Below are 27,741 nucleotides of genomic sequence, written 5' to 3'. Positions count from 1 at the left end.
AACGTGAATGATAAACAGTTAGACAAGAAGAGAATAGAAGCTTCTGAAATGTGGTGGTACAGAATAATGCTGAAGATTGGATGGGTATATCACATAATTAATGAGGAGGTGCTTGGGGAGAAAAAAAAAGTGGCACAAATGGACTAAAAGAAGGGATCAGTTGATGGGACACATTCTGAGACATCAAGGGATCACTAATTTAGTATTGGAGGGAAGTGTGTTGGGTAAAAATATAGAGGGAGGTCAAGAGATGAATATAGCAAGCAGATTCAGAAGGATGTAGGTTGCAGTAGTTATTTGGAGATGAAAGGGCTTGCACAGGATAGAATTACATGCAGAACTGCATCAAACCAGTCTTCGGTTTGAAGACCACAACAATGACAACGACGACAAAAGAATTAAATTTCCAGAAGAAATTTTATTTCTCCTCACAAAATCAATTGAATTTTTTTAGAAGACATTCACTGAGGTCTGCACACTTATCTGTGAAATGTCTACAATTCCTGTTTATCACAGAAATCGGAAACAAACAACAGACCCAAACCAGCGAAAACAATTTCAATTTATTGCCAAATGTTTAATTCTACTTTTATTGCAGTAACTATTACTTGTTTAATATTGAGTACTTCCTCTTGTACATCATGGTATACACAATGAAAAATGTTTTTGCATAGATCTTCTCATACAGATCATCACTTGTTCAATCATTTCATATACAAGGCCTGTTTTTCACCATTTTGAAATAAAAATAAAACTATTAAACTTTTCCAATCAATTTTATTTTTACAAGAAAGCCAGAACTTTAATATATTTTTCTAAATAATTCTCACCAATATTAAGGCAACCACTTTTTGAATACCATCCTTTGTAGAAGTCTGCCACCTGATTAGGCAACAATTGCTTAAAGCACACTTCTTGACACTTCAGGTAACTCATCACATCGATATCATAAAGTATCTGCTCCCTCTGACTTTTTCATCACCTTTCTGCACCAAATTTCCAGTAATGACTGGAGGTTGCCCATTTCGCTCCTTATCATGCACATTTGGACGGCTATTTTTAAAAGGTCTCACCCATTTCTGTAATTTCCCGTCACTCGTACTTGTTTTTCCATACACTTCATTGATCTGACAATGAATTTAAGCCACTTTCAAACTTTCAGCACTTAGAAAATAAATCACAATGTGCATTTGACAGTTTGTGGGATTCTCAACCGGAGGGGTCATTTCCAATACTCACAAACAAATGTAGACACATCAATTATTTGTGGGAATTAAGTAGAAAAGTAGATTAAAGTTAAATGTTTCATATAACAATGAAATTACTAAGAAAAGTATATGTGTTTTATTTTTATTTCAAACCAATACTTACTTAAAAAACATGCCTTGTACATTGTTGTCTTTGTGCCTAAGCAAATGTCTATAATCATTTTGGTTTACCTTGGTGCCATCCAGAATCACAGCAACACTCACTGCCTAATTCAATATTTTCCAGATCTTTAAAATTCATTAAGTAGTATATTAAGCAGGGGTATAATTTCATTGACTCTTGTTCCCAAAATTTTATTTACTCTGTCCAGGAAAAGCGACAGATATAGTACAGAGAATATTGAGCTATGCTTTGAGGCAGAATTCTGCACTACGGCTGCCATCTTTCTACACCCTCTCTTCAGCCATTACTCCCCATACTTTCTCAGCGAATTTTTGTTACTGAAAATTTAAGCTTCACCTTAATTGTTGCCAATTGCACAGAAATATGCTGCTGCCTCCTAAAAATTTTGTTTTTCCTTTTTTCTACAGGAAAAGAACATAGCAAATGGTTACCCAGGGTTAGGGAGGCAGGCAGTTCCAGAGAGAGGTTTTGGGAAGGGCTTATAGATTCGAGAAGGGACTGGCAGTCATACTCAACTTCTACAACAGGTTCACAGCAGCAGGCCTTGTAGATGGGTGTGCTAGAACTGTAAAAGCTTTCCAACTATTCATTTTATTTGGTCGCTTTCAGTTCTATAAGCCACCTTCCTAGTGTCGACTTTCACCTTACTAATGGCTCCATAAAAGCTTCTGTTCACACTGAACTTATCAACCACCATCAAAGCCTTGATTTCAACACCTGTCACTTGTTCCATATCAAAAGATGCTCCCGCATTACCTGATCACCCAGGATCCAAAAAATGGTGTGACAAGTAGTTCTTTCAGTGTGTTGGTGGTGCTGGAGCCTTTGCAGGCCAAAACTACCTTCCAAGCCAGTTCAGAAAATGATCTCCTGTGTTCTACCCCTTGATACAAACAAAAAAGAGAGGTACCCTTCACACCAACCAGAGCTGAAACAACTAAGGCATGTTCTTTGCCAGGGTTTCAACTATCTCATCATTTTGTGAAATGAGGAATATTCTCTCCACACTCCTTCCACCCCCCCCCCCCCCAACTGGGGTTATATTTCTACGCTACCATAGCTCACCCTTTGTAACTTTACTTACTTTTCCCTTCCTGTAATCTTCCTTTTCCTCTCAGTACTCGTCCTGCCTAAATACACACATCAAAAAAAGTTTTGCATCACCTCAGTTCCAAGAGTTGTGAAACCTGTGCAGAAAACTGGAAGAGATCAACTTAAACATCATTTCTGCCCTTTTTATTGTTCATGAAAACCACACATTGCATGTTGTACCACCAAACAGCGAGTCCTTTAGAGCTGGTGGTCCAGATTGCTGTACACACCTGTACCTCTAATACCCAGTTACACGTCCTCTCGCATTAATGCATGCCTGTGTATGTCATGGCATACTATCCACAAGTTCATCAAGGTACTGTTGGTCCAGATTGTCCCACTCCTCAATGGAGATTTGGCGTAGATCCCTCAGATTGGTTGGTGGGTCACATTGTCTAAAAACAGCCTTTTTCAATCTGTTCCAGGCACGTTTGATAGGGTTCATGTCTGGAGAACAAGCTGGCCACTCTAGTCGAGAGATGTCGTTATCCTGACGAAGTCATTTACAAGATGTGTACGATGAGGGCGCAAATTGTCGTCCATGAAGACGAATGCCTCGACAATATGCTGCTAATATGATTGCACTATTGGTCGGAGGATGGCATTCACGTATCACACAGCTGTTACGGCACCTTCCATAACCACCAGCTGTGTATGTCGGCCCAACATAATGCCACTCCAAAACATCAGGTAACCTCCACCTTGCTGCACTCATTGGACAGTGTGCCCAAGGTGTTCAGCATGACCAGGTTGCCTCTAAACACGTCTCTGACGATTGGTTGAAGACATATGTGACACTCATCGGTGAAGAGAACATGGTGCCAAATCTAAGTGGTCAATTCGGCATGTTGTTGGGCCCACCTGTACTGCGCTGCATGGTGTCTTGTTTGCAAAGATGGACCTCACCATGGAAGTCAGGAGTGAAGTTGTGCGTGATGCAGCCTATTGTGCACAGTTTGAATTGTAACACGATGTCCTGTGGCTGCATAAAAAGCATTATTCAACATGGTGGCATTGCTGACAAGGTTCCTCCGAGCCATAATCCATAGGTCGCAGTCATCCACTGCACTAGTAACCCTTGGGCGGCCTGAGTGAGGCATGTCATCGACAGTTCCTGTCTTTCTGTTCTCCTCCATGTCTGAACAACATCGCTTTGCTTCACTCCGAGACACATGGACACTTCTCTTGTTGAGAGCCCATCCTGGCACAAAGTAACAATGAGGATGCGATCGAACTGCAGTATTGACCATTTAAGCATGGTTGAACTACAGACAGCACGAGCCGTGTATCTCCTTCCTGGTGGAATGAATGGAACTGATCGGCTGTCAGACCCCCTCCATCTAATAGGCACTGCTCATGCATGATTGTTTACATCTTTGGGCAGGGTTAGTGACATCTCTGAACAGTCAAAGGGACTGTGTCTGTGATACAATATCCACAGTCAACGTCTATCTGAAGGAGTTCTGGGAACCGGGATCACGCGAAACTTGTGTGTATGTCCCTAACCACATGTGACTCAGTCCTCACCCAAACCCCTTCCCACATCCCTATCACTGACTAATGCTAAAAACATCCTTATTATCTGCAATTTAGTTATATTTCTGTTTACTTTGGTAGTACTGTCGTTTGATGTTCATGATGCGTGCTTTGTTTATTTGTTGTTATATCTTTGCAATTTTCAAGCTGCTAGGTTAGTTTCATTATCGTTGCTGTGCTGTTAATCTTGGCTGCTCCGCTGTCTATTTGCACCAAAGAAGAGCAGCGTTCGGTGATCCATTTTTTGTGGTTGGAAGGCGTATCAGGGACCGAAATTCATCGAAGACTTTCGGTACAGTACAGGAACACTGCTTTGCCACAACAGAGTGTCTACGAATGGATTGAAAAATCCTGAAATGGTCGCACAAGTGTTACACACGATGGAGTTAGACAACCATTTACCGCCACAAATGAAGAAACCATTGAGTGTTAACGTGAAATGATTCTCTTAGATAGACAATTAACATTTGACGAAGTGGCGCATCGTCTGCAAATTAGTCATGGTTCTGCCTAAGAAATCATTCACAACAGACTTGGGTTTCATTAAGTTTGTGCAACATGGGTTCCAAAACAACTCACACAGTTGCATAAACAAACACGCTTGGACTTCTGCAAAAAAGATTTGGATCACTATGGTAATGAAGGGGACAACTTCTTGGACAGGATCATTACTGGTGATGAAACATGGATCCATCATTAGGAGCCGGAGAGTAAATGGCAGAGTATGGAATGGAAACATCCAAATTCGCCATGCAAGAAAAAGTTCAAGACCCAACCGTCTGCAGGAAAACTGATGCTTACGGTTTTTTGGGACGAACAAGGTCCAGTACTGGAATATCATGGGGAAAGGGGCACAACAATAAACAGTGTACGTTACAGTGAGATGCTTACTGCCATGCTAAAGTCTGCAATTTGAAACAAATGCTGAGGATTGATGTCAAAAGGTGTTGTGTTCTTGCACAACAATGCCCGTCTGCATACTGGTGCCCACACTGCTGAAACACTCCAGAAACTCAAATTTGAAGTACTGGATCATCCTCCATATAATCCTGATCTTGCCCCTTCTGACTATCATTTGTTTGGTCCACTCGAACAGGCATTAAGGGGCCATCGATTTACCTCAGACGAAGCAGTGAAAGAAGCGGTTCATTCCTGGCTTGCAGCTCAACTGAGAACCTTCTTTTATGAGGGCATCAGGAAGCTTGTACAACAATGGACCAAGTGCGTTGAAACGCAGGGAGACTATGTCAAAAAGTGATGTTCTTATAAGTTTCCTATTTGATTAAAATAAAATTTTATAACTACTTTGCAGATAATAATTGACTTACCCTTGTATATCATTTTTATTTTATGGTGTGGATTATTTCAATTTCTGATATATCTATAGTAGGATTCTCCCTGTACACATCACCTAGTATTTCCTGAGCAGGAAGAAAATGTGCTGGTGCACACATAAACATAGGACACACTGAAATACTCCTGTAATGGCTTTAACTCACCTCATATGTTATATTTAGATAATTTTGTACCATACAGCCAGTTTAATATTGAAATTACTTGATTTCACAAATAATTTGGTAACTGTCAAAACACTAGTATTCCTAGAATCAACACATCACAAATTTGCTGCATAAAAGTTATTAGTTCTATGAAAAGCATTTAATACAAGAATACTTGAACTATGTTAGCACCTTTCTACTCGGTATAATTTTGTAATAATTTGTATACTAATAAGAAAGCATTATCAATGAACTTAACGTTAACGTAGTTTTGTATGTTTCATTCACATTATGAACTTGATAAGCAACTAAAGAAATTGTTTATTTCATCCTGCAATTTTCAGCGTAAAGTCATAAAGTTTTAATTGTATTTTCATGAAAATACTTTTATAACAATACTAAATTACGAATGTGATAGTTAAATTCGCAGAAGCCACAGAGTCTCAGCCTTGTTTCAGTTGTTGTAGATCATTCTTGTTGCAATTTATGTGTAGTTCACGAATATACTGGATAACATCAATGCTTTGTGTCCAACATCTAAGCAATCCTCCTCCTCTTCCTTTTCCTTGTTAGTAAGTCTGGAGCAGGGCCGACACAGTTAAGAACTTTGGCAAAGTTGATTTTATTAATGAATGTGAGATGCACATTTACAACTACAAAGAGAAATTAATCGTTGTCGTTGTTATTATAATAACATTTATTATAATCTCACATCCAGTGGTACAGTTTGCAATGGACAGTAACATACAAGTTACTAAACATGAAGACAAAGTATTTTTGCTTTTAGCCCCCCGGGGGGCTTTTAGTCTCCAAGACCAATGAATTTCTCAGTGTTGTTATTGTTGCAAGCATCAACTTCCAACTTTCTCCTAACATGCTAAGTCCCCTTATATCTTCATATAATGTAAGAAGTATGTTTTTTATGCTTGAAATGACGAGTGGCATTATGAACAGGTGCAACATGCCACTGTCTTGATAATGCTTTTGTGGATAAGGCAATCCACACTAAGAGCAGTGTAAGCACTGTACACTTTATTAAATTACCTGCAACATACATGTGACAACTGCACAGACATTAAGAAAGTGAGATGCACGGTAAGGATACACACTACGTGGAAAAATAAGTCACAATGGCAGGAACACAAACACACAAAGATAATGTCAGCAGAGAAACAAAGATATTCCACACTTGCATTTTCAATCTTAGTCTTTGACTAAACATGTCACACAAAGCCCCCCACCTGCTCCCTCCCACAGAGCTGAGCCCCTGGATTGAATGGTGGTGGTGGTGGTGGTGGTGGTGGTGGTGGTTTTTGGGGGAAGGAGACCAGACAGCGAGGTCATCGGTCTCATCGGATTAGGGAAGGATGGGGAAGGAAGTAGGCCGTGCCCTTTGAAAGGAACCATCCCGGCATTTGCCTGGAGCGATTTAGGGAAATCACGGAAAACCTAAATCAGGATGGCCGGACGCGGGATTGAACCGTCGTCCTCCCAAATGCGAGTCCAGTGTCTAACCACTGCGCCACCTCGCTCGGTCTGGATGGAATGAATATTAAAATTATATACCTGTGCAGTCTTCATGTGAATAGCCATAAAACAGGTGAAACTGGGGAAAAGAGTCCTGTGGAGACTCATCCTGTGATCATGTGGCATCATTGATGGGTGGGTCAGTCAGCACAGAATCAGTTGTGCAGGTTATCTGGTGACAGGGTGGTGCAGGTGGCCAGTGCATGATGCAATGCAGGCAATAGTCTGGAGATGTCCGCTTTCTAGCTGTTCATGTCTATATACTGTCCAGTGTTGACTTGGCTTGCAGAAAAATGATGGACAGTCCCGTTGAGTTAGGAGTGCGATGGCACGTGTTTTGAAACATGCTGGTGAAAGGCACATGCAGCTGTTTTGCGTTGGACCAAGTAGACACCAGTGTGACATCATCTTTTAACTTCATGAGTTTAGTCTGAGCTGTCTTGATGGCATCTGCTAAAGATGCTTCATTGCTGTTAACAAAAGATGGTGTAACTTCCTGCATAGCCATCACTTTTAGTTTGTGAGCATTGTGTGACCATCTTGTATGTCCATAAACACTCTCATTTTCATTCAGAGCTGAGTCTCTCGTATGGACATATCAGTGTTGAAATGCTGTAGTAGGTCTACTTCAGAAACAAGTTTGGCAACATCCACAACAAGAAAAAGAATTCTTCAAACCCAAACACAAAGGTCCCATTATCATCTGAAGAAAGGAATCCAGGAGTTTGTTTATGGCCAGTGGCCAGGACATAACATATAAGCAATATGGTGTACCAATTTTGCAAGCTCTGGATTGTTGGGCTGAAATGGCAAGGTGAGTAAAACATCCAATAGTAGTAATGGATCTGCCTTCTTGGGGATGATTGTTATTAGTCAACATATCATGAGGATGGAAGACCCTTTATTTGCTACAGTAGTGAGATGCAGGCATTGAACATTACAGAGTGTGTTGACATTTGGCACATTGTGCAAAAGGCTGATGAATGCTGGGATCTGTTGGAAATTGCCTGGGGTGTCATTGGAGAGTGCTGGCATCATGCTGTAGTTAATCAACTTGTTCTGCAAGTGGAAGCTGCTCCTCTCTGGCAGCAGCCTCTGGAACTACAGTCACAACACCATGTCTAGTTTATGGGGGCTCGATTGAATTATCGTGTAACAACAGATTACGTATCTGATCAGCAATGAATAATACAAGTCTAAAATTGAGATGTTATTTGCAACTGTAGCACACTTGAAAGCAAAAGGGAACTGGTTAATTCATGCCCATTTAAGTGTCAGGGTTACCAATTGTGAGTACAGGAATCCACGATTAAATAAGAGCAGTGTAAGGGGAAAAAAAAGAACAACAACAACTTTAAAAACATTAGCTGCACTGGTGGGAAAACCAAGACAAAAAAATCATGTCAGTTCTGAAATGAAGATATTCCACATCTGTGTTTTTAGTCTTAGCCTTTGATTAATCACATCACCATATTTTCATCAGTTCAATTATTTATTTATTTTCTCCTTGGGTGACAGTCCAGTGATGTCAATATTGTTTGGTCCCAAATACATTTGGCACTGCAAGGTCTTTTAATATTGTTTGGTCCTAAATACATTTGGCATTGTCATATTATAACACACTTTGAGGCAGAACGACCTTCCCCCATACCAGCCAATGAAGATCCTGAAAACTTTGGTCAAGCAAAATTCAACTTGTACTCTTTAAACCAAGGATCAAGCCAGTCAGTCCGATGCAGTACAACATGTACGCTACATATTTTCGTATTACGAAAGTATAAATTCGAATTCCTCCAACAGGATAAGTTAATGGTTTAAATTAATATACACAGTGTTGCTACAAGAAAAGAGAAGCGTTCACATATAATATTTGTCTTGAAGATTGATAAGATACAAGAGAAACTAAGCTTTCACTTATAATGTTGATCTGTTTAGCACATGTTACACTTTAACATACATCACACAAATACACTAGCAAATTTTTTAATACCGACATAAATCTCTGATCTTCTGGGTTTGAAATTCTTCTAAATGTCTCATCATCAAAGAGTTGATTTTTAAAAGAGACCAAACACACTGTGATTTAAGATCACCTTGTGTAAAAGGAAATTTAATTTGAAAATAACGCTTTCCGAACAATAATTCGCAATATTTTCCCGTTACCTGTTAGAAATAGATTCATTTCAGCAGTTGTCAGAGAGCACCAGATAAGAGGCGTCACCGCGCTTGCACAGCTACGGTGATGTAGGAAGCCCGTATACTCGAACGTGTAAAATATTAAAAGATCTTACACTATGTCATAAAAGAAACAAGACATTAGAGGATACTCCAAGAGCGTCAGCATTTCGTGAACCAGACTAAAATGCATAGTTCGCCTTACAGTGCACATTCGTATGTCCAGACTCTCAATGACACAGGCCTCGACCAGATATGAAGCTTTTCAGTATGGTTTTCAGGACGTAAATTTTCTTGCAGTACCCGTACTGTATTATCTCATTTTTAGTTCTTTATTATGGCATAATGCCATACGTGCTAGAAGATGAAAATGTGCACTTGAAATGCAGCGAACAGTTGAAACTACCCAATATGGTGGAATAAATTGACTGCTTCAACAGGAAAGCTTAATAAAAGCAAACTTTATTTATTAAACCGACAAAAATAACTTCATTGTTCTGCAAGGCGATTAATGCTTGACTGTCAGAAAGGTGGAAATAAAATAAAATCTGAAACTAGTAATGTAGTTTACTCTTCTGTAATTATGTGAATGTATTTTAATTCACTTGATAGCTTTTCATTTGATGTGAGAGCAGTAAATGAAAAGGAAACTGAAAAGTCACTAAATGTAAAAATGGGTCACATGGAGATTACATACCCCCCCCCCCCCCCCCATCCCACCCCCCCAACTACAACTCAGACTGCTCTGCGCATCAGAACGTAAAAAAAGTTCATTTTGTAGCGCATATCTTTCTGAAGAGTCTGATACATAAAAGATATATCTCTGAGGAAATGTAAGACACGTTATTTGGTCTTAAGTGTGCAGTGAGGTGCCACACATCTTCAAACAACATTGTTTTACCGCACGTCACTGTATTTCGCTCTGTCGAACTCAAATGTGTATATTTTGTAATGGATGCCATCAAACTATTTCAGGACAGTGGAAATTAAAATGTCCTGTAGCACCTCTCCTGCTCCCAGTCGGCCAGTTTGACATGCTGCCCCCCCCCCCCCCCCTCTCTCTCTCTCTCTCTCTCTCTCTCTCTCTCTCTCTCTCTCTCTCTCTCTCTTTTTGTGAAAAAACCCTCACAATTAATACTAGATAGGATTATTTGTAACAAAGAGAACAAGAACTCTTCAGAAAAACTGGACTCTTTATTGCCTATTAGCTAATAACTTGCTCTTCTGTGTGACATAAAATTAAATATAGGACACATAAAACCAGTAAAGACAACAGACAGGCAAGAAAGTACACTTTTCTTCAATCCTTAGGTCCTAGCGATTTTTCTCTCTAATCTCGCTAGAGCTTTACAAGGCGTGCCTTCCTTTCTGCGAAAGGACTATTACCTTATCAAAGTTCGTCAAACATTTTGCTACATGAAAAATAGAAATGTCATTGTCTAATACTGAAAAAGCTGTTGATACAAATAGTACCCAAGACTGGTGTGGTTTCTCCATCTGATTACGTCTATTTTGTCACTGCGTGCTAGAGAAAACAAAATAGGCCTTTCTAATATTTTGGCAATTGTAACACACACCAAATAAGCGAGACTGTTTTGGCAATAATGATCATTTTTATAATACGTCAGAATATAATTCACGAAGTACCAATAGGAAATACCTATTTGGCCTAATAGAAGCAAAAAGCTTTACGTTATGAAATAGTTTCACTTTTCATTCTTACGCTCCAGTTTCTCATGCACGAGAACGAAAAGCAGTAAAACGAAATTTTTGTTTAAATTTGGAATCGTCATATTCTTCCATAATTTGTGTGATGTCCCCATTTCTTCTCCTTCCTCGTTCTAACAAACAGTTTTGGCATCACTAATTCTGTACCTATTCCTACCACTGTCAAAACTCATTGTCCGGTTAACTTCACTAACCCTGCCACAATCACTGGTTTAGTTATCCAGTGATTATTCTCCGGTTAGCCGCTATTATGTGATCGGACAATGCGTTTTCTGCGCTACTCCCAGAATGGAATTTAAGCGGCTGCTAGCCGGGGACTACAACTGGCCCTGCCTCATGTAGCGATCTGGTCAAAAAATTTCAGTTAGAAGTTCACTTTCTCGGATACATCGAGAAGATAATACATAATCTTTCTTACCTGTTATTCCTGTTAGTCGTTTATTTCCACTCTGGTAGTCTGAATATATGGATTTCGCTAGTAATTATAACACCGCTGAACGTTCGCAAACCAAATCAACCACATAAACAAGCAGCACTTGGCATTCACGTTCGGCTTTATTCCGCTCTATAGCCCCGTCCCGTTTTGTCTGCAGGAAAGTTTATTTCTAGATGTGATGAGGATTGCCCTGGCAGAGACATCACATACACTATGCACGCATTCAAAAATCAACTTATAATTCATTCAGAAATCAACTTAGAATGTGTTCAAAAACCAGCAGGGGTGCGTTTCAAAATCATATGAATAGTCGATAGACCGATGTGCGCTGGATGCTAGGTGCTTTGTAAAACAAGGTTTTTTTTCCTCAAGAATATGAATTTGCCTCCTCCCCCCGAAATTGTCACCCGGTTCAGATACCCCGGTTTGCCCTCACTCCCCACTAGATCCGGGCCTGCTGCACACGTGTGAATCTGGCAGCTTGGGTGCACCTGTAAAATTTTTCCAGGTACCATGTGGCTGGTTGCTGCTACTGCTGCTTACACAGCCAACAGCCACATTTCTGTAGCAAGTAGCGGGTGAAGGTACTACTCATACACGACTCAACTGCTCGTGTGCATGAGCCCGCTCCTAACTGATTAAAAGAGTCTAATGTAAACAGTTGTGACATCACACTCATCGAAGGCAATTTGTTGTTATCAAGCATTGCATAATCTTCCGAAAGCCTTTGACACATTTTGCTGTTGGCAGACGCTTGTACGAGCACTGTGTTATTTTATATGGCGCATTTCCTTTGCAATTTAAGTTTTATTTTCATATTTTTCTCTCATTCATGTTTTAATGCTGCAGTATTATTCTGCGGTAGCAGGATACAGTAATATCCTTTGTTAGAGTAATGGTTCTTACCAGTCAAAATTACAAAAATTTAACTGAAAACTAAAACAACAAAAAATTCTAGGAATTTTAAAAAATTCATGGATTTTTTTCCGCTTTTCTCCCAGATGAAAAAATTACCGAGCTTTTGCCGGATCTCCCGGGTCGTATACACCCTGTATCCATCAGTCATCCTTCCTTATCCCTCCTTCATACTCTTGCCTCCTATCTCCTTGACCCCAGTCAAGTGTAGTGCCAGCCAGGCCCATGTAGTTGTATAGGTGTGTGTGTGTGTGTGTGTGTGTGTGTGTGTGTGTGTGTGTGTGCGCGCGCGCGCGCGAGCGCGCATGTCTATCAAGGACTCAGTACTTCAGGTATTAAGTAGGCTGTTACTTAAATTGTTTATATTCCACCAAGGACTTGCCATTACAATATTCAAGTCAATATCACCTTTAGTAATGTCAAATTCTCCACTATTTCTGTCTTTCAATGATATTTGTCACACAGAGGGTATGTAAGGTATTGACAGGAACTAATCACAATTCCAGTATGCCTGTGAAATATACTCAAATGCAGCAACTGGTAGAACACTGTATACAAAAGCAGATATCTGGATATTAATTCCAATCGTGCAGCATTTTGATTTGTCACAAATGTTCATACAGAGGTGGATGGGTAAAAATATTTCTGCTATTATACTACAGCAACAGAAATATGAACACAAAGATAAACACAAATTGCAGGCTTTTGGAACCAAAGGTTCTGTAAGCTCTCACCCCATAATTTTAAGAGAAATGATCACGATCCTTATGGTTGGCTATTGTAGTTTATACAAAAGTGTCCACTAAAACAAGTATATTTACCCCTACAATGTCTTTAGACTCCAAATCTTATTTCAGGGTGCTACTCAACCTTGAAAAAATTCCTGAGAATTCCAGGCATGGGGAGCAATATGGCATCATAAGGAGCCCCTGATAACGATGTGCGGTTGGGGGTGGCAGAGTGTGTGTGTGTGTGTGGGGGGGGGGGGGCGAACACCTCACAATAACGATTTCTGTTTCCTGCTGAAATATACTGGCCATAAGCAGTAGCTTGACCATTTCCATAATTTACATGGAATAATATTTATATAGTTAACACACTTTAAAATATTAAAGTATTTTAAATTTGTGATTTATAAAACTGAATGAAATTAAATTCCAATGCTAGGTTAGAAACACAATTCACTGACATTATAGGAAATTCTTGAAATTCCCTGAGATTTCATTGAGTTTTTCAGGTATAATGTAATCCCCTGAAAATTCCACGCATTCCAGAGGAATCGCCACCCTGTATTTAATGTTTAGCTACAACACAAGAGTTTGAAACACTGTAAAAGAAAAGAGAAGAGACTTACCATTTCAAACCCAAAGAGACCAATAGTAGGTACCTCATTGAGTTCACTGAGTCTAGATTTTGCTAACTGTATGTAATCCCCAAGTAAAATTTTACAGTTTGGTGGTGATACAGGCACCTGGAGAAAAAGTGAATTATAAATTTATATGGAAATTTTGCATTTTTTACATAAGTACTATATGCATTAGTTTAAAAGTAATGTTTTTAAATTTAATTACTTACTATTAATACTGGTACCATCACTTTACAACAGACTGTAGTAAACAAATTCAAACAAATTTCACAAAAGTACCAGATTCACAGCATCTAAAGACACAGCTGAAAAGTGCACAACCCAAATCCTAAAGAGCAATCATGAAGTTCAAGTTCATATAGATTTAATAAAAATCATGAGTATAGAGATCAGAGTAGATGTACTTTCCATTCCAATAGATCCATAGTGAAGAAATCCTTCAGGATGCAGAAAAATTAGTTAGAAGTCATCTTATGAAAGCTTGCTCTTTAAACATTTATGTCATGAAATACATAATAAAAAGTGAGCCAAACAGAAAAATCTATTGTTCATTAAAGAAATAAATACAAAGAATAGAATGCAGAATATGAAAATGAAGATGGCGTAATGATGACACAGGAAGCATAAACCGTGACTGGACAGAACAGGACATGATGTGAGCTATGGCTTCTTCAAATGAACCACCCTGACATTAACTTTAGGTGATTTAAGGAAACTACAGGAAACTCAAATCTCAATGGCTGACTGGAGATTTGATGCCCAGTCCTCCAAAGTGAGAGTCTTGTATCCCAAACAACACAGTAGATAATATTAAAATTAATAATAATCAGTAACTTCGTATTAAAATTATTATAACCTGATCACAGGTGTGCCAGGTCAACCAGGAAAAAAGTGTGTCACACATGGGAACTTTTGAGTAAGGTGCAATGCTATGTACTGATTGTGAAAAATGAAGGTAAATCCCCTGCTTTTTGATTTTCTAAAAATGTTTGCGCACACTTTTGAGATTCAGATGTGTGAGACAGACAGACCGAGGGGCTGGAGGAGTGGTATCTTAAAACTGAGATAGTTATACGTTGATTAAAATAACTTTGTGATTGACATTCCAGCAAGTTGAGTCAGTCACAGTTGTTTCTTGGGCTCCAAGTGCATGCTGTGTTGCCTGTTCTGCAGGTACAAGCAGCTTACTGCAGAGCCTTTCCAGGTGATGTAGGCTCCAAGGGGAAGCATATGAGCTGGCAACTTCGCTTCCCATCACACACTTGTCAATCATGGAGTTATTTTCATTGAATTATACACAAATTGAAATCTTACTTGCTCTTAAAAAAATAAGGGGGGAGGGACACATTAAGTGTGCATAAATTGAACCCTTGCATTAAAAAAAGAGGGGATTTATTTGATTTAGCTCCTTGCTATTCTTAGTCCATTGTACAGAATTTCTTTATTTTACAATAAATTGTGTGTATCTGTTGGAATATACTGTGCACATTGGTCCAATCACAGGTATTAAGTATGTAACATTTTCAACTAATAGATTCATAATCCGGACGTTACATAAAAATGACTTTTGTTTAATGACTTGTGATTTTTGCTTTTATCTGCTCTTGTTCCAATAGGAGTTTTTTTTTAAATTAGTGCAGAGTCAAATAAATAAATTTGTTAACATTAATATAAGAACATAATCCTCATATGCAGCTTGCTGCTTCTTCCAAGCAGGGAATGAGTTAGCTACCTTTCAAGCATTGCTGAAATATGGCTTGCCTGCTGCCAAACAACTAGGAGCTGCTGCTAGTGTGTGTGCATTGTGGGTAGTCTCCTACATAGTCCATCAAAGGTATTCAACATACCTAAGGAACTGTTGTTGTTATTGTGGTCTTCAGTCCTGAGACTGGTTTGATGCAGTTCTCCACGCTACTCTACCCTGTGCAAGCTTCTTCATCTCCTAGTATGTACTGCAGCCTACATCCCTCTGAATGTGCTTAGTGTATTCATCTCTTGGTCTCTCTCTACAATTTTTACCCTCCACACTGCCCTCCAATACAAAATTGGTGATCCCTTGATGCCTCAGAACATGTCCTACCAACCGGTCCCTTCTTCTTGTCAAGTTGTGCCACAAACTCCTCTTCTTCCCAATTCTACTCAATACTTCCTCATTAGTTATGTGATCTACCCATCTAATCTTCAGCATTCTTCTGTAACGCCACATTTTGAAAGCTTCTATTCTCTTCTTGTCCAAGCTATTTATCGTCCATGTTTCACTTCCATACATAGCTACACTCCATACAAATACTTCCAGGAAACACTTCCCCTGACACTTAAATCTATACTCGATGTTAACAAATTTCGCTTCTTCAGAAACGCTTTCCTTGCCATTGCCAGTCTACATTTTATATCCCCTCTACTTCGACCATCATCAGTTATTTTGCTCCCCAAATAGCAAAACTCCTTTACTACTTTAAGTGTCTCATTTCCTAATCTAATTCCCTCAGCATCACCCGACTTAATTCGACTACCTAAGAAACTATACTGTCCTTTAAGCACTGCTTCCTCTCCAGGAAGGGTATCCTCCAAACTATTCACCTAATTAGTTGTGACTGTATGAATCTTTGATGATTAGTCTAGTTTCTTACATAACTGTGCTGATGAATAATGAAAAGCAAGCCAACATAATAATAGTTAATAAAAAAACATGTTACGAATAGCGCATTACACACACACACACACACACACACACACACACACAGAGAGAGAGAGAGAGAGAGAGAGAGAGAGAGAATGCACTGCATGCAACACAATTGATCATAAATACCTTATTGATGTGGACCCTCAAGCAGTATGCTGGTTCTACAGGAATTATTTCTCCCAGAAAGCCCATAAGAAATTCAAAAGCTGGCTGAGATGTGGTTGATGGTGTTACCTGGGCTGCTTCAGACCCAAATGTTTGGCCAAACCACTCTGCATAGGATGTGAAATGTTTACAACTTAATGTACAACACTGTCGAGCTATAACCAGTCCAGCACCTAATAAGTATTTACTTGTCTCAGAGAAACTGCGAAGGATGGTGTCCAGAACGAGTCCTAAAAGTCAAACACATCAATCATATTCACAGTTCTCTTGAGTGAAAATTTTATAGTCTTCACAAGTGAATTTTCCTTTTGATACAATAATATCTTAAAAACTTTGTGAAATATTTTAATGAAATGTGTATGAAAACATGCCGACATGCTGTCCCTATGAAACTCACTACAAGTCAGTAACAATACTAGAGTGTAAGACAAATGATATATTTGGCAAATCATAGCCCTGGACCTGCCTGCAAGCTAAAGATGACCAAACAGTTGTTGTTGTGGTATTCAGTCCTGAGGCTGGTTTGATGCAGCTCTCCATGCTACTCTATCCTGTGCAAGCTTCTTCATCTCCCAGTACCTACTGCAACTGACATCTTTCTGAATCTGCTTAGAGTATTCATCTCTTGGTCTCCCTCTACGATTTTTACCCTCCACGCTGCCCTCCAATGCTAAATTTGTGATCCACTGATGCCTCAGAACATGTCCTACCAACCGGTCCCTTCTTCTAGTCAAGTTGTGCCACAAACTCCTCTTCCCCCCCCCCCCCCCCCAATTCTATTCAATACCTCCTCATTAGTTCTGTGATCTACCCAGCTAATCTTCAGCATTCTTCTGTAGCACCACATTTCGAAAGCTTCTATTCTCTTAATGTCCAAACTATTTATTGTCCACGTTTCACTTCCATACATGGCTACACTCCATACAAATACTTTGAGAAACGACTTCCTGACACTTAAATCTATACCTGATGTTAACTAGTTTCTCTTCTTTAGAAATGCTTTCCTTGCCATTGCCAGTCTACATTTTATATCTTCTCTACTTCGACCATCATCAGTTATTTTGCTCCCCAAATAGCAAAACTCCTTTACTACTTTAGGTGTCTCATTTCCTAATCTAATTCCCTCAGCACCGCCCGACTTAATTCGACTACATTCCATTATCCTCGTTTTGCTTTTGTTGATGTTCATCTTATATCCTCCTTTCAAGACACTGTCCATTCCGTTCAACTGCTCTTCCAAGTCCTTTGCTGTCTTTGACAGAATTACGATGTCATCGGCAAACCTCAAAGTTTTTATTTCTTCTCCATGGATTTTAATACCTACTCCGAACTTTTCTTTTGTTTCCTTTACTGCTTGCTCGATATACAGATTGAATAAGATCGCGGATAGGCTACAACCCTGTCTCACTCCCTTCCCAACCACTGCTTCCCTTTCATGCCCCTCGACTCTTATAATTGCCATCTGGTTGTAAACAGCCTTTTGCTCCCTGTATTTTACCCCTGCCACCTTTAGAATTTTAAAGAGAGTATTCCAGTCAACATTGTCAAAAGCTTTCTCTAAGTCTACAAATGCTAGTAACATAGGTTTGCCTTTCCTTAAAAGATAAGTCATAAGGTGAGTATTGCCTCACATGTTCCAACATTTCTACGGAATCCGAACTGATCTTCCCCGAGGTCGGCTTCTACCAGTTTTTCCATTCGTCTGTAAGGAATTCGTGTTAGTATTTTGCAGCCATGACATATTAAACTGATAGTTCGGTAATTTTCACATCTGTCAACACCTGCTTTCTTTGGGATTGGAATTATTATTTCTTCTTGAAGTCAGAGGGTATTTCGCCTGTCTTGTACATCATGCTCACCAGATGGACAAGTTTTGTCGTGGCTGGCTCTCCCAAGGCTATCAGTAGTTCCAAAGGAATGTTGTCTACTCTTGGGGCCTTGTTTCAACTTAGGTCTTTTAATGCTCTGTCAAATTCTTCACACAGCATCGTATGTCCCACATCATCTTCATCTATGTCCTCTTCCATTTCCATAACTTTGCTCTCAAGTACATCATCCTTGTGTAGACCCTCTGTATACTCCTTCCACCTGTCTGCTTTGCCTTCTTTGCTTAGGACTGGTTTTCCATCTGAGCTCTTGATACTCATAAAAGTGGTTCTCTTTTCTCCAAAGGTCTCTTTAATGTTCCTGTAGGCAGTATCTATCTTACCCCTAGTGAGATAAGCCTCTACATCCTTACATTTGTCCTCTAGCCATCTCTGCTTAGTCATTTTGCACTTCCTGTCGATCTCATTTTTGAGATGTTTGTATTCCTTTTTGCTGCTTCATTTACTGCATTTTTATATTTTCCCCTTTCATCAATTAAATTCACTACTTCTTCTGCTACCCAATGATTTCTACTAGCCCTCATCTTTTTACCTACTTGATCCTCTGCTGCCTTCACTACTTCACCCCTCAGAGCTACCCATTCTTCTTCTACTGTATTTCTTTCCCCCATTCCTGATAACTGTTCCCTTATGCTCTCCCTGAAACTCTATACAAGCTCTGGTTTAGTCAGTTTATCCAGGTCCCATCTCCTTAAGTTCCCACCTTTTTGCAATTTCTTCAGTTTTAATCTACAGTTCATAACCAATAGATTGTGGTCAGAGTCCACATCTGCCCCTGGAAATGTCTTACAATGTAAAACCTGGTTCCTAAATCTCTGTCTTACCATTATATAATCTACCCGATACCTTCTAGTATCTCCAGGATTCTTCCATGTATACAACCTTCTTTTATGATTCTTGAACCAAGTGGTAGCTATGATTAAGTTATGCTCTGTGCAAAATTCTACCATACGGCTTCCTCTTTCATTTCTTACCCTCAATCCATATTCACCTACTATGTTTCCTTCCCTCCCTTTTCCTACTCTTGAATTCCAGTCACTCATGACTATTAAATTTTCGTCTCCCTTCACTTTCTGAATAATTTGTTTTATCTCCTCTTTCTTCACCATTTGCAGAGCTAGTTGGCATATAAACTTGTACTACTGTAGTAGACATGGGCTTTGTATCTATCTTGGTCACAATAATGCGTTCACTATTTGTTTTTAGTAGCGTACCCGCACTCCTATTTTTTTATTCATTATTAAACCTACTCCTGCTTTACCCCTATTTGATTTTGTGTTTATAACCCTGTAGTCACCTGACCAGAAGTCTTGTTCCTCCTGCCACCGAACTTCACTAATTCCCACTATATCTAACTTTAACCTATCCATTTCCCTTTTTAAATTTTCTAACGTACCTGCCTGATTAAGGGATCTGACATTCCACGCTCCGATCTGTAGAACGCCAGTTTTATTTCTCCTGATAACGATGTCCTCTTGAGTAGTCCCCGCCTGGAGATCCGAATGGGGGACTAATTTACGTCCAGAATATTTTACCCAAGAGGATGCCATCATCATTTAATCATACAGTAAAGCTGCATGATCTCGGGAAAAATCACGGCTGTAGTTTCTCTTTGCTTTCAGCCGTTCGCAGTACCAGCACAGCAAGGCCATTTTGGTTAGTGTTCCAAGGCCAGATCAGTCAATCATCCAGACTGTTGCCCCTACAACTACTCAAAAGACTGCTGCCCCTCTTCAGGAACCACATGTTTGTCTGGCCTCTCAACAGATACCCCTCCGTTGTGGTTGCACCTACGGTACGGCCATCTGTATCGCTGAGGCACGCAAGCCTCCCCACTAACGGCAAGGTCCATGGTTCATGGGGGGAGGATGACCAAACTACACCACACTAATCTGAAATAGAGGGCAGATCCCTAGATCCCTGTCCACAGTTTGTTGTTTTGCACTTCTAACCATTCATTTTCTCACACTGGTACATGATCAAAATATTTGTCATTGAGATGATAGCATGATGGTGACTGGGACAAATAATCAAGAAGCCCCTTATACACGTATCCATGGCTGCTTCATCAGCTGCATTATTTTTCCATAGCAAGATGTGTCCTGCTACCCAACGGAATATCATCTCTTTAACTTGATTTTGTATGTACTGTATGGAATCTTGGATGTACTGAACCTTATTTCTGCTGGGCAAATTTATAAAGTCTTCTGACTTCTACCAGTTCAGAAGTGAGAGAGCTGAGAGCTCATGAAAACATGCATAGGTGGTAAATAACTCTTTCATGTAATGTACAAAAGAACTCTATAATGGAAAGAACATGTGAACAATGTGGGAGCAATCTGGTGAAGGGAAGTCTGAGTAAACTCCACAGAAACTAAATCATAACAATAATAATGATCATGATAATAATAAAATAATAATAATAATAACAAAATTATAAATGAAGAACAAAAAGGCTGTTGCAAAGGAGCACGAGGATGTAAAGAGCAACTGATAATAGATGCAGAGGTGACATATCAAGCCAAAACTAAACAAAGGTCGCTACACTACGCATACATTGATTACCAAAAAGCTTTTGATAGTGTACCCCACTCATGGTTACTACAAATTGGAAATATACAAAGTAGATCCTTAAATTGATACAGTTCCTAAACATGAAAAATTGGAAAACCACAATTAATATACAAACAAATTCAAATAATATCACATCACAGCCAATACAGATTAAGCGTGGAATATACCAAGGAGACTCATTAAGTCCTTTCTGGTTCTCCCTTGCTCTGAACCCACTATCCAACATGCTAAATAATACAAATTATGGATACAATAAATATTACTGGAACATACCAACACAAAATCACACATTTGCTATACATGGGTTATCTAAAACTACTGGCAGCAACAAATCAACAACTCAACCAATTACTAAAGATAACAGAAGTATTCAGCAATGATATAAAAAAAAAGCATAGACAAGGGAAAACACACTAAACAAGAAGATTACATATTGGATAACCACAGCGACTGCATAGAAGCGACGGAAAAAACAGATGGTTATAAATATCTAGGATACAGACAAAAAATAGGAATAGATAATACAAGTATTAAAGAAGAACTAAAAGAAAAATATAGACAAAGACTAACAAAAATACTGAAAACAGAATTGACACCAAGAAACAAGACAAAAGCTATAAATACTTATGCTATACCAATATTGACCTACCCATTTGGAGTAGTGAAATGGAGTAACACAGACCTAGAAGCACTCAATACACTTACACGATCACAATGCCACAAATATAGAATACATCACATACATTCAGAAACAGAAAGATTCACATTAAGCAGAAAGGAAGGAGGAAGGGGATTTATCGACATAAAAAACCTACATTATGGACAGGTAGACAATTTAAGAAAATTCTTTCTAGAACGAGCAGAAACTAGCAAAATACACAAAGCAATCACTCATATAAATACATCGGCTACACCACTGCAATTTCATAACCACTTCTACAACCCTTTAGATCACGTAACATCAACGGATACGAAGAAAATAAATTGGAAAAAGAAAACACTACATGGCAAGCACCCGTATCATCTAACACAGCCACACATCGATCAAGACGCATCCAACACATGGCTAAGAAAAGGCAATATATACAGTGAGACGGAGGGATTCATGATTGCAATACAGGATCAAACAATAAACACCAGATATTACAGCAAGCATATTATTAAAGATTCCAATACCACAACAGATAAATGCAGACTTTGCAAACAACAAATAGAAACAGTAGATCACATCACAAGCGGATGTACAATACTAGCAAATACAGAATACCCCAGAAGACATGACAATGTAGCAAAAATAATACATCAACAACTTACCATACAACATAAACTAATAAAACAACACGTTCCCACAAACAAGCATGCACCACAAAATGTACTGGAGAATGACGAATACAAATTATACTGGAACAGAACCATTATAACAGATAAAACAACACCACATAACAAACCTGACATCATACTCACCAATAAAAAGAAGAAATTAACACAACTAATCGAAATATTCATACCCAATACAACAAATATACAGAAGAAAACAGGAGAAAAAATTGAAAAATACATCCAACTGGCTGAGGAAGTCAAGGACACGTGGCATCAGGATAAAGTGGACATTATACCAATTATACTATCAACTACAGGAGTCATACCACAAATATCCACCAGTACATCAACGCAATACAGCTACATCCAAAGTTGTATATACAACTACAGAAATCTGTAATTATTGATACATCCTTTCTTCTTTCCCTCTCCTTCCCTCTTTCCTGATGAGGCAACAGTTTGTTGCGAAAGCTTGAATTTTGTATGTATGTTTGTGTTTGGTTGTGTGTCTTTCGACCTGCCAGCGCTTTCTTTTTGTAAGTCACATCATCTTTGTTTTTTGATAAATTTTTCCCACGTGGAATGTTTCCCTCTATTATATTGATACATATTCAATTACCCGAAAGTTCCTAAATGCAATGTAACATATACCGCACAGTTAAAAGGAAGTCGCGCTTGATCAAGGTCTGCGTCACTTTCCATTTTTGACCAGACACAACGTCTGAGAAAAGAAAGAATAATAATAATAATAATAATAATAATAATAATAATAATAATAATGCTCAAACAGTCCACGGGGTGTACTGCTGGTCCATAGTCTCCAACGGGCACAATATTTTGGCGATCAGACATGTCGCCATTGTCAGGTGCGCTGACGAACTGAACTCCTGAGGGCGGGCGGCCGTCTTACATCCCTGCCCCTCGAGAGGCGTTCTCTCCGCGGTCCGTGCCCGCATATCAGCGGTGGGTGAGACGCTGGCGTCGCATCTAGTGGTGGCGTCGGTGTAATTGCCTCGTCCACCCTAGTCGCCCATTCATTTCCTTTGCTGAGGGTCTTTTTAATTAGACTCAATGCTGGTTCCCATGCTCTGCTGCTCTTGGGGCAGACTCTCTGCATCAGAGATGGTGCGCGCCTGTGCACCAGTGTTTTTACCACCCCATTCTTCTGCGCAGGATGGTGGCAGCTATCCGCTTGCAAATACAGGTCGGTGTGTGTTTTCTTCCTGTATACCCCATGGCCTAGGGTGCCATCCGCTCTAGTTTTGACCATGACATCCAGGAATGGTACTCAAGGCTGCGTCTGGTAAACTGTATCCTCTCACGAACCAAGGCGAGGCTAGCATGCTTCATAATTCTCTTAGCTGCTGCAGAATCCAAGTGATGCGTGACCTCAGCAAAGTTTGGCACAATCTGATCAGTATGACATCTCATCAGAAAAGCAAGAGCACTCAGCAAACAGCTCCTTCGGTGGTGCAGCTTGTCGAATTTCTTCATGCTGAGATACATTAACATTACCATTACCATTCCTGGACGTCATGGTCAAAACTAGAGCGGCATTCGGAAGGACGACGGTTCAATCCCGCGTCCGGCCATCCTGATTTAGGTTTTCCGTGATTTCCCTAAATCACTCCAGGCAAATGCCGGGATGGTTCCTCTGAAAGGGCACGGCCGACTTCCTTCCCCATCCTTCCCTAATCCGATGAGACCGATGACCACGCTGTCTGGTCTCCTTCCCCAAACCAACCAACCAACCAACCAAAACTAGAGCGGATGGCACCCTGGGCCACGGGGTATACAGGAAGAAAACACACACCGACCTGTATTTGCAAACGGATAGCTGCCACCATCCTGCGCAGAGGAATGGGGTTCTAAAAACACTGGTGCACAGGGCACGCACCATCTCTGACGCAGAGAGTCTGCCCCAAGAGCTGGAACACTTCAAAACTGTATTTGAGAAAAACAGGTATTCGGAATGGCAAATCAGATGTGCTCTCCACCCCACCGCTACAGTACAGTGTGTGGAGACGAAAGAAGTCACGGAGAAAGAGATAGCCACTACCTATATACCGTCTACTGGCGCACTATCAGGGAAAATATTGAGGAAACACTGAGTAGGAACTGTCTTTTGCCCACCAAATAAAACACTATCATTATTGGGAAGTGTCAAAAGACGATCTCGGTTTGCGGAAGGCCTGCATATACCAGATTCCGTGTCAATGTGGGAAGACTTATATTGGACAGACAGTGCACACCATCGAAGATCGTTGCTGAGAACATCAGAGGCACACTCGACATGGGTAGCCCAACAAGTCGGTGGTCGCAGAGCACTGTTTGTCCAAAAATCATGATATGGACTACCAACATACCAGGGTCTTGGCAGAGACATCTAAATACTGGGACAGTGTCATTAGAGAGGCTATCGAAATTCATGCCAGGGATGGACTCATCAACCTAGATTGTGGCTACAACCTCAGCAGGACATGGGAACCAGCATTGAGTCTAATTAAAAAGACACTCAGCAAAGGAAACGAATGGGTGACTAGGGTAGATGAGGCAATTACACCGATGCCACCACAGACGCCGATGCCAGCGTCTCACCGACGGCTGACGCGGGTGTGGACTGCGGACATAACGCCTCGCGAGGAGAGGGGTTTAAGACAGCCGCCCGCCCTCAAGAGTTCAGTTCGTCAGCATACCTGACAATGGCGACATGTCTTGTTGCCAAAATGTTGTGCCCGTTGGACACTATGGACTGGCAGTACACCCATGGACTGTTCGAGCAAGAAATACACCGGGAGAAACTGAAGAATCGCAATAATAATAATAATAACAATAATAATAATAATAATAGTTCATTTACTTTTTTTATGAGATTCTCAACATGGAATATATAAGGACTTTCCATTTTTTTATGGAATTACCTTTGATTTTATCTGGTGCCAAATCCACATCTTTACACAGTGAAGACACAAACAGCAATAATATTTGCCAATTTACTTTAACATCTAAAATAGCTTCATTCACTACTGCAACACTGTCCTTCAGGTTCATAACTTTAGCTATCTGAAAAGGTACGATTCTGTAAGTTCCTCGAAATGACTTCTTTTCTTGAAGTTGTACCAAGTAAATGAAAAAAACTTAAAACATAAAAGATTTTTATCATGAGTAAACAGTTGTTTGGTCACTATGGTATTTCAGTGTGTTTCACAGTAATGTCACTTTGCACATAATTAATTGTCTAAAAGTCCAGCTGTGAAAACACTTTTCAGTGCTGATACTCAGTTGGCACAGTAGGTATGGCAGGCCTACATAGAACAGTGACCCATGTACATGGATCCACACTATAGAATAATCTGTGGCCCCACCTCTTGTAGCAGATAGATAAAATAGAGAAATCCATTTTATCATTTAACTATGGTAATGGAAAGTTCTTAAATAACTATAAATAATAGAAAATGCAAAAGTAATAATAATTAACATATATAGTTGTCAGCAGGCATATAAACAGGCAAGATTGAGAATACTGCAAGCTTCTGGACAAATTCTTCCCCAGAACTAATAGAATACACACACACACACACAAGTAGCCCTACAACTGCACAGTTACGCTGTGCTGAGCTGTAATTGTGGCATAATGTAGTCAAGTGGCACAATATAGCTGTGCGGTGTACACAGAGTGTCAGTCTCTCTCTCTCTCTCTCTCTCTCTCTCTCTCTCTCTCTCTCTCTCTGTGTGTGTGTGTGTGTGTGTGTGTGTGTGTGTGGGGGGGGGGGGGGGGGGGGGGGGGGGTAGGAACATTTTATCTATTCACTCACAAGAAAGATTTATCATAAAGTTACTAACATTTGCAGTCTTGTTATGTTTCTGTTGACTCATCATCTCAACTAAGCAATGTTTGTACTCTTACGCCTTCTATTCTCTATTTGGTTGTTCTCTTGGTCGGGCAGCCACAAGTATATGTTCCAATAGTCATTACTAGGGCTAGGACTTTTATGATAGGGAATATATTTTGTTGTAAAACTGACATGTTCCTTAAATATATACAATTTATTGTTATGAAAAACCTAAGTGAATTACTCAATGAAAATAATCAGTTTTTGAAAATATAAAGTAACTGTACAGATAAAATATCCACTCATCAAGCAGCAGCAGTACACACATATAAAGGTATAGAAATTTGTAGGCTTTTACAGTGATACAAACTGAACAGTCCCTCCTTAAAACCTCAGCCCCCTCACAAGGACTAACACCTCAATCCATATAACTTCTTACCCCACCCAAACCACGCACCCCCACCTTTTCCCTTCTCCCTAAGATCCACAAATCTAGTTGGTTAGTTGATGGCTTCAAAGCACCTACCAAATGTATACTGTAATGTTATGCCTATTTATGCAAGCTAATCAGCCACCCAGTATGAGGTAAGACAAATTTGTTGTACGGCTAAACGCTAGTGAGCCCAGATTTGAGTCCAGGTACAAAGACTAGCAGCATCACCAGATGTGGGTAATCCCAGTATGGGGAATTTTTATGATGGATGGTCACTTAGGAGGGCATAAAGTGCTGCAAGAAATGGCAGACTGTCAGACAATCTCAAAGGCGGCTAAGTTGCAACTCTCCAAACTTCGATAATAAATCACAGTTACATATTAAAGTGGAGCCGAATACATCAGCGATCCCAGAAAAACACGGCATGTCCAAGGACACAACAACATTATCTTTAACACTACAGAAGTTATTACTTCTCAGTGATAAATGTTTTCACAATGAACCTCTGAATTAATAACTTTTAAATGCTTCATGCAATTGCAACAAACGATATCTCAGATGATAGCATTGCAGTAACATTGCAGTATAGCCATCATCTCTGGAAGGTTTTTTATGTTAGTGCATATATTTTGTTGTAAAACTGACATGTTCCCTAACAGCAGAAACAGTTAGGTACCGTCACAGTTGGGGGTTTGTCTGAGATATGAATGCAATCCTGTTACAATTACAATTCTAATTCTAATACTTTACAATATTCTGTGCTCCAGATCCAAAATCTAGTGCATGATAGGCAGTTTGCATGGGAGCTCTGAGCATAAGATTTTGCAGCTGCTGCATGCATGAGAGTCTGTAGCAAAAGCTAGGTGTGGGGAAGCTCGTCACGGAACTTTAAGAAAGAAGGTTACGCAAAGGCATGTTGAGTTCAAGTCTGCTGTGGCCAGCAGCAGTTGAGACCTCAATGGCGGCATACAGGCAGTGATGGCCATGGTAACGCGGGCCACCAGCGGTGACTTTGAGTTCGCCAGCATCAACACTTCGGCAGCAGCAGTACAGCACAAACAATCAGCATGACTGACAAGTTATGTATTTGCACTGATAGCATTAATATGTGTGAACCCACAGGGTCATCGTCAGTGATGGAGCTTCCAACGATTAAGCAATTATCCAGCATGAGTGATTCA

General features: G+C 39.9%; 1 protein-coding gene across 5 annotated transcripts in view; it reads right to left on the bottom strand.

The window, feature by feature from the left end:
• LOC124595023 (Fanconi anemia group A protein-like) overlaps positions 1-27,741 on the bottom strand; it is a 230,631-nt gene that overhangs the window by 99,795 nt on the left and 103,095 nt on the right. For all 5 annotated transcript variants that reach the window (XM_047133578.1, XM_047133575.1, XM_047133577.1 and 2 more), the window contains exons 12-14: positions 25,216-25,357; positions 16,476-16,744; positions 13,655-13,771 (exon numbers count right to left, since the gene is read on the bottom strand). In XM_047133578.1, the coding sequence (XP_046989534.1) occupies positions 13,655-13,771; positions 16,476-16,744; positions 25,216-25,357 (528 nt within the window). The remainder of the gene's footprint in view (positions 1-13,654; positions 13,772-16,475; positions 16,745-25,215; positions 25,358-27,741) is intronic.

This window comes from Schistocerca americana, chromosome 2 (genome assembly GCF_021461395.2).
Source record: "Schistocerca americana isolate TAMUIC-IGC-003095 chromosome 2, iqSchAmer2.1, whole genome shotgun sequence".
Taxonomy (NCBI): Eukaryota; Metazoa; Arthropoda; class Insecta; order Orthoptera; family Acrididae; genus Schistocerca; species Schistocerca americana.
Note: the sequence above shows the minus strand (reverse complement) of the source record. Positions and strands in the feature narration are given on the sequence as shown.